Source organism: Nyctereutes procyonoides, unplaced genomic scaffold (genome assembly GCF_905146905.1).
Source record: "Nyctereutes procyonoides isolate TBG_1078 unplaced genomic scaffold, NYPRO_anot_genome, whole genome shotgun sequence".
Taxonomy (NCBI): domain Eukaryota; kingdom Metazoa; phylum Chordata; class Mammalia; order Carnivora; family Canidae; genus Nyctereutes; species Nyctereutes procyonoides.
The window spans coordinates 7,314,979-7,327,536 of NW_026575028.1; the positions used below are offsets into that span (position 1 = coordinate 7,314,979).

Sequence of the window (12,558 nt, forward strand, 5' to 3'; positions counted from 1 at the left end):
CATTTTCCTTAATTCAAAAAAGTTTGTCCTGGGGATCCAGAGTGCCAGGACTAGGAGAGGCGAATCCTCCCCACTGTGCAGATAGGGGTGCTGAGACCCAAAACACCTGCCTCCTGGATAAAACCGTCAAAAGGAAGAAGAGACTGGCAGAGATGCCAGCCCAGCAGACCCCTGGGCTGGTAACTGCCTTGGGTATTTGGTCTTATTTGTTTGTTTTCCAGGGTGCTTTAGCATTAGGGCAAATGTTTCCAACTTAAATACAAATAGTTTTAGCAGCTTACAAGTGGCTCCTGGGCGTCTTTTTATCTTTTCTAGAATTATTCTGTCCCTTCCACTCTCCTCCAAGGCTCACCAAATGCAATTCCCCAGTTTCTAGTCAACTCACAAAATCCGTAGCTGTCTTTTCTGTTTTGGGACAGGAAACATTTCATTTACAAAAAACGAGCAGCCCCCTATTTTTAGGATGATGTTGCCTTGTCATCAGCTCAAAGTGTAAGTTTGGTCACTTCCTTCCTACGCACCAAAGAAGTTATTTAAAAAAAAAAAAAAAAAAAGAAAAGGAAAAGTTGGAGAATACAGTCTAGAGAGAGTCCTCCCCCAGGCCTTCTGGAAGGACACAGCGGCTGACAGGCGCACAGACCCCCTACCCGCCTCCCAGAGGCCTCTTAAGCCGGGCCTGCGGGCCTGCGTTGGCCCTCTTGGCTGCCTTGGCTGCATGCGCCTAGACCCTGTGGAAGTTTCCCTGCTTGTGCTGCCTGTTGCTATTGTTTTGGGGCATTTTTTAGGGTGTGTCCCTCTATTTCCAGAAAGAAAGTGAGGGGAAAAAAACACAAGTATGTTTTTTGAAAAAAACAGACATACACACACACACACACGCGCGCGCGCGCGCATGCACACATGAAGTTTTTAGAGAGCAGGTTTCCAGCATGCCCTGACTTGTTTTAGCAACAACATTTTTGCAGGGCTGTAGCAACGAGGGCCTGGAATGCTGCCCTGTGCACAGGGAGCAGCATAAGGGTGCTGTGCTGAGGGGGAGCTGTGAACCCTCTGGAGGAGAGAGGAGAGTAGATCTGTGCAGGAGTGTGGACTCGAGTGGCAGTGGTCGGGGCCGGGTGCCCTGGGAAGAGCCAGGCCTCCTGCTCCACCTGCCATAGTTCTCCACAAGGTGCCTGGCTGCACCCGTGCCAGCAGACCAGCTTCTATCTTTTGTTTTCTAGGACCCTGGCCAATTCCCCATGTTTTTAGATGTAGGAGACAAGAACCTCATTGGCGAGTGGAGGAATCATGAGGAAGGGTCTTCTTTGTGTGTAACTCACTGTCTCACACATATTGTTACGTGATATAATCCTCATAATTCTTTAGGGTACATGGATTGATTCCCAACTTATATTCGAAGAAATGAAGGCTTAAAAGTTAAAGAACTTGCCCGATTTCATACCTGGCAAGAGACAGGGCTAGGATTTGAACCCAGGCCTATGAAAGCTGCTTCTCGGATTATCCATGCTAGATTGTGGGGAGGACTCCACTCCCCACGTAGGAAGAGAAAGTATCTCCACTGACTGGATGTTCCCCATTGGGGGTTGGGGGTGGGCAGGGTCAGGGAGGAGGCTCCTTTGGCCTTTGACCTCACCCAAATTGTAGTTAGGGGAAGGAGCCCCCAGCACTGGTGGCCCTAGCTGGCCAATGACAGGTGGGGAAGTCCTGCAAGGTGGCAGGAAAGTGATGAGCACGGTGGTTAAAGGAGCCACAGCCTGCCTCTGGGAATCACAGGATGCACAATGGCCAGTGGTCCCACCCGAAGTGACCAGTGGCCACTGTCCCCTTAGCTCTAACAGAGGAACACTGACACTCCACTTCCCTAGGAAAGGGCTTAGCTTTGGAGACTGTTCTGCTTGCAGAAGCCCCAGCAAAGAAGGGCAATGCAAGTGACACTAGAGCATCAGTCAACAAGTGACCACTTGGGTGTGGCTGGGCCATGCACTTCACTGAGTGCGCTGGAAAAGTGAATCATCGTCATTCATGGGCAAAGGGCCAAGGAGGCTTCATTCTCTGTATCCCCTTCCCCCTTGAGCTGTGACACCAGCCTTTGTACTGGCCTGTGGCCCCTCCTCTGGCAGGGTTCCAGCCCCGCCCCTGCTGATACTCCGGGTATCATGGGGTGACCGTACCTTGCACTGGGGCCCTAACCACCTGCAGGGCAGCCCACAGGCCAGCCTGACCACACAACTGACCCTTCAGAAAACTTGAAAGACCCAGGGGTGTCTTTTCTCCAGAGGGGGTGATGGCTTTTAAAATAGAGAAAGAATGCATAACCAGGCAGAAGAAGCAAGTGAAAAAAAAGAAACTTTTCCAACATTCAGAACAGTCGCTAGTGAATCCAGAACAGCTGACAGCCTTATATGGGCCTTCTCCAATTCAGGCCCTGGGAGATTCAGCCCATCAGCAGTATCCATAATCCCAGGCCACAAACATGTTGGGGAACTTCATTTTCTTGGTCCCAGGCCAGCAGCTCTTCTTAACTCCTTGGTGTCCTTCCAGAACCATAGCCACCAAGTGAGGGCATCTGGGGGCTCCAGTCAGAAGTCAGGCATGTCCACCCCTCCCTAGGACTATCCCTCTTTTTATGACAAGGTGCCTGGTAACTTCTAGGATACATGGCTTTTGCCCTCAGCGAGCTTGTGGCCTAGGGCTTGTTTATTTGCTCAGTGCCCAGTTCTCCCCATCCTGACGCTGACAGAGCTTACACACTTACACCTCTCCGAGACAGAAGAGTACCATGCTAGGCAAACTCGAGTCCACCCGTGGTGCTTGTTAGTGGGAACAGCCATCGATGGGAGGGAGCCGGACCAAGAGAGAGCCACAGGAGAACGGCGCAGGGTTCCTCTGAGCCCTTGATTGAGTATTTTGGAGACAATAAATTCTTTTAAGTTGCAAGATGGGGCTGAGATGGTGACACGAGGCGGATGTATCACTCTGGAGCTGAAGCCCAAAGCCCTGCCTGATGCACCGGTGAAAAGAATGCTCAGTTTTGTGTATAAAGGACACCCTGGCATATGCTTCTGCTCCACCAAAGGCTTTTCTTCTCTGCCTAGGCCTATAATGTCAGCCTGAAAAAAGAATAAACAGGCCCTTAAGCAAATTAATACAGTAATCCCAGAGAAGGCTCCGTGACGAATAACTTTTTCCATGAGTCAGACAGAAAGCTAACATTCACTTGTTTTATAAAGGGGAACGCTTTGTCATTTATCATTGCCAGCCTTTGCTAACAAGCTCAGGATGTAGGCTAGGAGGAGCCTTTCTAGAGAGAAGGCCTGCATGACCCTGCTAAGATGCAGTCAGGCCCACCAGTGCTTCCATGGCTTCCAGAGGAGCTGCTTACAGATGAGCTGCCCTCTGGCTTGATGGCCACTGCTCAGATCCCTGTAAACAGCTGCCAGGGAATAGCTTATCTTCATCTCCAACTGGAGAGAATGAAGCCAAGACACCCCAGATCTGCAGCTACCTGAGCAAGATTTATTTTATTTTTTTTTTAAGATTGTATTTATTTATTTGACAGAGCAAGAGAAAACAAGCAGGGGGAGCAGCAGAGGGAGGAGAAACAGACTCCCCACTGAGCAAGGAGCTCCATGTGGGGCTCATTCCCAGGCCCTCAGGATCATGACCTGAGCCAAAGGGGGTCATGCTTTACTTAACCGACTGAGCCACCCAGGCGTCCTATTGAAGCAAGATTTATTTATTTTTTTTTAATTTTTTTTAATTTATTTATTTATGATAGTCACACAGAGAGAGAGAGAGAGGCAGAGACACAGGCAGAGGGAGAAGCAGGCTCCATGCACCGGGAGCCCGATATGGGATTCGATCCCGGGTCTCCAGGATCGCGCCCTGAGCCAAAGGCAGGCGCCAAACCGCTGCGCCACCCAGGGATCCCTGAAGCAAGATTTAAAACCAACAACCTTTGTCCTACAATCTTCATCTGCTGAGCCCAAGAATGAATAATTACCATTTATCAAGATGTCCATAAGGAGGAGAATCTTATGTCTGCATGGGAAATGCTTTTTCCTTTAGTAGCTTACTATTGCTGCTGACCCAGCTCCCCTGCCTTCTACTAGGGCTGTCCTGGCTTATGAGCCGAGGTCTGGACTTACAGAAAACATGTCTGTCTGTTCATTCCTACTCAACTCAATTCCATGTGTTTGTAAATCCTTTTGATCTCTTAATACCTCCTATTTATTTAGCGCCTGCTATGGAGCTCAAAGGAGTGACCTCATCCTTCGTTGTCTTGCCCCGATGAGATGGGGAGAAACGGGGGCCACCTGACTGCCGCGGTTGGCCAGCGTCCCTGTGGCAGAGCCTGGAGCCAAGTGGGGCTGCCCCTCCAGCACCTGTGCAGTGCAGAGGGCTGCACTGCCCACCCGAGTCCCACCTGAGGCCCTGCAGTATTGGACGGCCCCGGAGGATAGGACTTGACTTGGGGACAACCTCCATTTGTCCCCTTGCCCAGTCTGGGCCAGGCATGCATGAGAACAATACCCATATTCATACAGCATAGGGGTTTGCCAGAAAGCCCACGTGACTTGACATCACGACAGATGTGGGGGGAAAGGAGAGAGACACAAATGCTCCCTTGTGTGCGCTCTGCTCGGGCTGCCCGTGAGCCTCAGCTGCAGGCGGGCCACAGAGTTTGTTGCCTGCAAAGCCCCGGCTCTGGACTGGGGGTGCAGATGTGGCACAGTGAAGTCACTGTAGCACCTGCCAAGGTTCTCACTGCACACTATCCTGTTGTGCATTGTGTGGAAACATCACAGACACTCCCCATTTCAGCTTGCACTTCAGGGAAGTCTCCCCAGGCCCAGTTGGTAGGGGGAGGGATCAGCAAGTATATAAAAATGCATCACTGTGGCTCTGAATGCTTGTCATCCATCCTCTGTATTATTCAGATGAACAGCAGCTAGCATTTGTTGTGCACGTTTGGATCCTATCCCTTAGTCTTCACGACGACGCCTAAGGCAGATGCCTAAGGCAGGCATCGCTACCATCCCCATTATGCAGGTAGAAAACTATCACACAGAGAGATGAAGTGTCTTTCCCAGGGTCACAGAGCTGGCTTCTCAGACCAGTTCATGCTCTCAGCCATGTGACAGGGACATGCTCTCCGACAAATGACAGGAGCCCCCCTTCCCAGGGTTGAACAGAACATGCCTGCAACATAGGGAGGCTCAGGGCTTCTCTGCCAGGTTTCCTACGGAGCTTGAGTGCTGGGGAGCAGGACAGCTGTAGCTTCTCAAGAATACAACCACAAGGCGGGCCCCTCTGGGCATTCCCTGGGGGGTGATGATGGAATGACGAGGGCCAGGCTCTACGTGTTCCCCTCCCAGGGTTTGACATTGAGTTGGGCCTAGGCAGCAGTCACTGCCCTTCTCACCACCACCTCCCCCTCAGTCACTCAGATTGAGGATTTAGGAACAGTGTACTCACCCTCCCACCTGGAGGAAACTAATCAAAATGAATCGCAACTTTAAGATCCCTTCAGTGCCCTCTATGGGATGCTTTAAAATTTTCTAGCCACCAAGCTCCCATTTTACTGATAAAGAGACCACCAAGGCCCAGAGGGGGAAAGCCATCTTACCAGGATCACACAGCTCTTAGTCACAGAGTTGAGATCAAAGCAATGGTCTTCTGACACCAGGCTTGAGTTCTCTGCACTGGAGCAAGTACTCACTCACCTACTCACTCACTGCAAGCGGGGCAGGGAAGCATCCCTCCCGGGAGTGAGACAGAGCTGGCCCATTGAGCATGGATGTCTGAGTGTGTACTACCCCTTCCTACTGAAAACTTGCTCTGACAGAGTCATCATCTTCTTCTTCTTTTTAAGTTTTATTTATTTACTTATTCATGAGAGACAGAGAGAGAGGCAGAGACACAGGCAGAGGGAGAAGTAGGCCCCCCTCACGGAGCCTGATGTGGGACTCGATCCCAGGAGCCCTGAGCCAAAGGCAAGACGTTCAACCGCAGAGCCACCCAGGTGCCCCTGACAGAGTCTTCTGTTGAGTAGAGGCCAGCAGGAGGCTCATCAGTGTCCCAGGAAGTTAGCCCCAGTTTGGAGGGTCTATTTTAATTAGTGTCAGTGGATTCGTGTTGCTGGAAACATCTGACAGACTGGATTGGTTTGTGTCCTGCATGAGATCTGGGGATTTGCGTGGATCTCTACTGGATAGGGGGTCATGAGCACCTTCTAGGAAGGCGTGGGTAAAATAGGAATGAGGGCTTGATGCGGTGGGGTCCTAGAAGAGAGATCGTTGGGAAGGAGACCTAAGAGCAGATGTGGAGGAGGCTGTTTGTCGGGTAAAACACTTTTTCCCTGAGAGAGGGGCAATAAGGATGGGGGTGCGACACAGGTTCTCACAGAAGGGGAAAAGGAATTCCGGGTCCTATCCGGGCTTCCACACAATGACTCCATGCCTTGCCCTCTGTCCTCTCCCCTCAGGAGTTTATATTCTGATTGGAGCCGGTGCCCTCATGATGCTGGTGGGTTTCCTGGGCTGCTGTGGGGCCGTGCAAGAGTCCCAGTGCATGCTGGGGTTGGTGAGTACCCCTTCCACCCCCCGCAGCCACTCTGACCCCAGGCCTCAGGCCCGAGATCTCACAGAACAGGACGGGTGGGGTGGGGTGGGGTGGGGTGAAGGAGGGTACCCTGAGGGCTTGAGCTCTCCTCAGCTTCTCCCCTGCAGTGAGGCCTTGCTCCTCTTCCTTTCTGGAGCTGCCTCTGTCTTATCCCTTCCGTAGGCGACTAAATGCCAGGACTTTATTTTCCCCTCTTTCGAGAACCACATTTGCTTTATTTCCCTGAATCCACAGGTACCTTTGCCTTCTCTTATTTTAAAATTTGCTGTGATTTTCTTTGAATTCCAAAGTGTATTCCCTTTGTTTCCTCAGCTCCCTATGGCTTTGTGAGTGAGCAATGGCATTTTGTCACTGACTCGTAATTAACACCCAAGATATAGCAATTCTGGGGTCGGCCATGCCCTGTTCTTTCCTCCTGAAGAATCTCTTCCTATTACCGCTATCACTCCTCACCTTGGCGTAATGCTCACAGTCCTGTGAACATCTTCCTCGTCCCTGCCAGGCTGCTCATTTGTGCCACCAGATGCCCGACCCCCCTGAGACTTGTTCTTTGCTCTCCAGAATACCATGTGGTTGCTCTCATTGGCTGACTGGGATTTCTCTTCATCCCACCCCTTCTTTGCCTTCTAGTTCTTTGGCTTCCTCTTGGTGATATTTGCGATCGAGATAGCTGCAGCCATCTGGGGATATTCCCACAAAGATGAGGTAGGTTTCTCCCATGAGATCTCTTGGGAGTGATCAACAGTTTTGGGAATTGGGGAGGTGGGAGTGATGAGGGTGGCAGAGTGTCCCAGCTGGCCACTCTGGGCCACCCAGCTTGCATCCATCAAACGTTCCTCTTACTTCACCACATTCCCACATGAGCTCCCCAGGGACAGGGAAGGTGGGTGTTGTGCCGAGCACTGCTTCCGGTTTCCTGAGTGGTGCTGGTGCATAGTAGGTGTTCAGGAAACATTCACTGGGCCTGTCTCACACCTCAGCAGCTCTGCCCCATCTCCTCTGGAAGGATGGCTTAGTGTGGGCTGGACCCCGTTGCTTCACCTCGTCTATGAGTATAAGCCACCGCAAGCTGAGTGCTGGCCAGACCCCTATGTAGGTCCACAGATGCGCAAGCTGTGATCCCTGCTTTAAAAACTGCCACCTACCTGTGGGAGAAAGATATGCTTTTGATGAGTGTCATAAAAGTCCTTTATTAAAAAAAAAAAAGTCCTTTATATCCAAAAATTCCATGAGGTCTAAGAAGGTGGCATGCTAAAGGGAAATCTCTTCTGGCCTCCTAGAGAAGCAGGCATTGACCTACACCATGGATAGCAGACAGGATTTCAGGAGGAAAGTTGGTGGGAGACTGAATACTTTATTTATGTATTTATTTTTAAGATCTTACTTATTTGAGAGAGCATGTGAGCATGAGCAGGGGGCAGGTGGCAAAGGGAAAAGGAGAAGTAGTTCCCCAATGAGCAGGGGGAACTACTTTAAAGTAGTTTTAAAGTGCTTTAAAGACAGCTGAATGTGGGCTGCCACAGGGAGCCTCTGAAGAGTTGTGGGCCAGGATGGGCCATGTCAGAACAGTGTTTTAGGAAAGGCTATCTTGGCATGTTCGGCAGTAGGGAGTGCAGGGAGTCTAGATTCAGGAACCCTGTTGAGAAAGAAAGAGATTTTTAACTATTCAGATATAAATGCTGGAGCTGTAGACATAGGAATAGATGCTAGTGGAAGCCTGCTGAAAGGGAGATTATGGATGTTGGTCAGTTAATTGGGGGCAAGGGACAGGAGTTTGTTAAACCAGGTTGCACCCAGGTACCCAAATGCAGAACAATTGTCCGTCATATTTTGGTAGCTAATACTTATTCCAAATTTACTCTGTACCAGGCACTGTGCTAAGAGCTTAACATGCAATATTTCCTGTAAATCCTTACAGTCACCTCTGAGGCACAGACTGCTGTAATTTCCATTTTACATATGCAGAAACAGAGGTACAGAGAGGTCTGGTAATTTGCCAAAAGTCACACAGCCTCTAAGTGAAGAAGAGAGGATGGAACCCTGTGAAACTAGCTGGGTTGGGAGTAGGATTTTAGTAGTGGTGGTGGTGGTGGTGGTGTTACTATTCCTTAGATGGAGGAGAGTCCATTTTGTTCACAAATAGATGGGAAGGAGCCATGTTGGGTGGAAGAGACCAACCAGAGGTGTAAAAGAAGGGAATATGGTCTGAGTGGTTCCTAGGGATGTGGGTGGAGACGAGAAAGTCCCGGAGGCTCTGGGAGGGGCCTGACCAGTCTGGTGGCTTCAGTCTGCTCCATGATGTTTTTTGAGCACAGGAATCTGTTGGCTGAGTACACACCAGATGGAACAGGTGATATTTATTTGTTCAAGAAAATCACATCTGCCCCTCTCTTGTCTGTCCATCATAGGTGATTAAGGAAGTCCAGGAGTTTTACAAGGACACCTACAACAAGCTGAAGTCCAAGGACGAGCCCCAACGGGACACCCTGAAGGCCATCCACTACGCGGTATGTCACCCTCCCAAACACTCCCACCCTGCTGGCCTTCCTTTGGGACGCGCGGGCACACAGGTTATACTTGGTGTGCCAGGCATGTCCATGTCTGTCCCAGTCATCTGTTTTATTCATTTGTTTCCTCCCATCCCTGCCCTTCCCTCTGCAGTTGAACTGCTGTGGTTTGGTTGGTGGAGTGGAACAGTTTATCTCCGACATCTGCCCCCAGAAGGATGTGCTGTCATCCATCACAGTGAAGGTAAACTCTCGTGCCCCTGCCCACTTGCTCTGGGCAAGTCCCACAAGAGTTGAGGTGAAAACTTGCCCTCTTGTTCTGGGAGGACAGGGTTCTGAGGGCTTCAGAAGTACTTTGCTTACCTATGAACAGGCCCCACGGTAGCCATCTCTTTGCTTCCCACCCCGGAGGCCTCTGTTTCCCCAAGGGCAGCAAAACAAGGACCAGACCAGGGAAATAACTAAGTGCTTGGGCTGCCTTCAGTGCCCACTGCTTCCTTCTGTTCCATGTCCCCCAGCCCTCAAGCCATCAGGACGGGTGTGCTCTGAATTCTGGAGTCTCACTTTTTAGACATACAAAGAGCTCATGATTGTAAGCTAGAGCTAATGTCCAGACTTCAGAATAATAGGAAATAACCCAATGGCCTGATAAGAGCTAGACCCCAAAGCAGGGGCTTACTCTCCTTGCTTCCCTTATTTCTTACCCAGACTTTAGATACCCACTTCCGTGTCCCTCACTTCTCCTTTCCATCCCCCAGCCAGCACGCTTGGGCACTCCTGTCCCTAGCCCTTTCTCTGGGACTCCTGGTGCTCCTTATGTGAAACAGGTACTATGGGAGGGAGGAGATGTGCCGGAGCAGGGACTGTATATGACCTAAGTCTTGCTTTGCCCCCCTCAGCCCTGCCCTGAGGCCATAAAAGAGGTCTTTCAAAACAAATTCCACATCATTGGTGCGGTGGGCATCGGGATTGCCGTAGTGATGGTGAGTATTGAGGATGTCGGGAGGGAATGATTGTCTTAGCAGTTAACATCTATTAAGCACACGCTCTGGCCAGGCACTGTTTTAATTAATCGGTTCATTTATCAACTCATTTAATCCTCCTCATACCTATAAGGTGGGAGCTATTGGTATTCCTCATTTATAGGCTAGGGAGTCAAGAGATGGAGAGGTTGAGTTGATCAGGGCCTCTGAGCTCATGGGTGAAGCATCTGGGATTTGAGCTCTGTGCATCTCCAGAACACATTGTCTTAACTGTTAAGGTTCAGGGGTAAATATCAGGTGATGCTGGTGCTGCTGGTCCACGGACCATGCTTTGAATAGCGAGGGTATAGATCCCCCAGACCTGTTATTATCCTGGGATAATCTTCAGGACATGTATTCCTTATGTGCCTGCTTTTCTTTTCCCAGAGGAAGTAGTTCAGTAAAAGTTACATGGGTGGGAGTTGTTTCTCACACATAAACACACACACACACACACACACACATACCCATAGTCTGAAAGGCATCCAAAGGTAGATGGCCAGAAGGAAGATTCCCGGCTTCAGATGATTTAATGTCCTGCTAATCAGCCCCTCAAAACCATTAAGGGCAAACAAGGTTCCCTGGGGTCACCACCCCCACTCCCTTGCCCCAAGAGGGAGTGATAAGAACCCTGTGAGGGACTTGGCCCTCTGCCCAGGTAAGACTATCCCAAAAGTGAAAATTGCTTCCTTTCTGAGTGATTATTTACACCTAAGAAAAGCTTGAGGCCGCTTACAGTAAAAGACCTAACGGTACCTTTTAAAATAGAATATAAAACACAGACGCACACAAAGATGCAAAGGACAAGCCTGTGTGGATCATCTAGCATGTGAGCATTAAATTTAGCTCTGAGCTTATTTGTCACACTCTGGATATGTCTTCAGGGAGGTGGCTTGTGCAGTTTACATGAGCAAGTGACCACAGACCCACCGTATCCCACCAGTCAGTGACTCTTCCCATTACCCAGCTTCCATCTTTCCTACTTGGGCACGCTTCAACGTGCCTGGCCGCATGGTCACTATTCTTTGTTTGTCTTGGCCGAAATGACTCACATTGTTCCTCCCTCAACCTTCCCTCAGCAAAACTGCCCTGTTCCTCATGTCCCTTTCTGTCTTCTAGATATTTGGCATGATCTTCAGTATGATCCTGTGCTGTGCTATCCGCAGGAGCCGAGAGATGGTCTAGAGTCAGCTTGCACCCCTGAGCAGGAAAGTCCACCCCTAAAGATTGTTGGTTATTTTCTTGGGTTTTGTTTTTTTGTGTGTTTTTGGATATTTTTTTTTGGGGGGGGGGTTGGGTTTTTTTGTTTTGTTTTTTTTTGGTGTGTTGTTTTTGTTGATTTTTTTTTTTTTTTTGCCACTAACCTTAGTATTCATTCTGCATTTCTAAACAAAAAGGTTATTCCATGTTTGTCTTTTTAATGCTTTATTCAATATTGGTATTTTTAGTTGAGAGATTTGGGGATTTGGTTGGCTTTAGTTTATATTTTTTTGGTTGTTTGTTTTTGCTGATTATATTAAGCAGAAATCCTGCAATGAAAGGTACTATATTTGCTAGACTCTAGACAAGAGATATTGTACATAAAGAATTTTTTTTTGTCTTTAAATAGAGTAAAAAAAAATGTCTATCAAATTTAATCAGGTTGTAACTTATGTTGAAGACAATTTGATACATAATAAATGATGATGACAATATCTTGAACTGGTTTTTGGTTTTTGCTTCCTTTTTTTTTTTTTTTTTTTTTTTTTAGAGCTATTTATTTTTCAGATGTCTTCCAACTGCTATTTGCTCTAACTGCATTTATATGAGAAATAGATTGGAAAGCTGGTCTCCCTACTAGATTAATGAAGAAAGCGAGAGATGAAGGGATTTTGATCCAAGGTCACACAATTTGTTAATAGAGAATACACACCAGATCCCAGCCCTTGACTTTTTCTTGTAGCATTGGGTTGTATCTTGGGAAGACAATAGTAAAGGCAAGCTCCCTGATGGCAGGGACTTTGTTTTATTCATTGCTGAACCCCCAGCACCTGGAACCTAATGTCTAGTGCATCAAAAGTGCTTAATAAGTGTTTGTCATCAATTAATATTTGTTGGTTGAATAAATGGTGGTGTACCTATCAGCATTTGATCAGGGAAGCAGAATATTATGTGTTAAATATTGTATATATTATAATTTACATTTTATATATGTGTGTTTGTATGTATGTGTATATGTGTAATTTGCTGCAGGGGTTTGACGTTGTATAATCATTAGAGTGGTAATGCAGTCTCTTTAAGACAATTGTCTTTGCGTCTGACAATGGAACTTGAAGCCCACAGGAAAGACATTGGGAAAGACAGAAGGATATAGTTTGAGACAGCAATAGGCCAGACCTCAAGCACGGAACTAGCACCCATGAAGACGG

The 12,558-nt window shown here is 48.5% G+C and overlaps 1 protein-coding gene across 1 annotated transcript in view; it reads left to right on the top strand.

The window, feature by feature from the left end:
• CD9 (CD9 molecule) overlaps nucleotides 1-11,851 on the top strand; it is a 33,113-nt gene extending 21,262 nt beyond the window's left edge. Inside the window, exons 3-8 of the mRNA XM_055315365.1 lie at nucleotides 6,485-6,582; nucleotides 7,252-7,326; nucleotides 9,030-9,128; nucleotides 9,283-9,372; nucleotides 10,028-10,111; nucleotides 11,270-11,851. Of these exons, the coding sequence (XP_055171340.1) occupies nucleotides 6,485-6,582; nucleotides 7,252-7,326; nucleotides 9,030-9,128; nucleotides 9,283-9,372; nucleotides 10,028-10,111; nucleotides 11,270-11,335 (512 nt within the window). The 3' untranslated portion in view covers nucleotides 11,336-11,851. The remainder of the gene's footprint in view (nucleotides 1-6,484; nucleotides 6,583-7,251; nucleotides 7,327-9,029; nucleotides 9,129-9,282; nucleotides 9,373-10,027; nucleotides 10,112-11,269) is intronic.
• The last annotated feature ends 707 nt before the right edge of the window (nucleotides 11,852-12,558 follow it).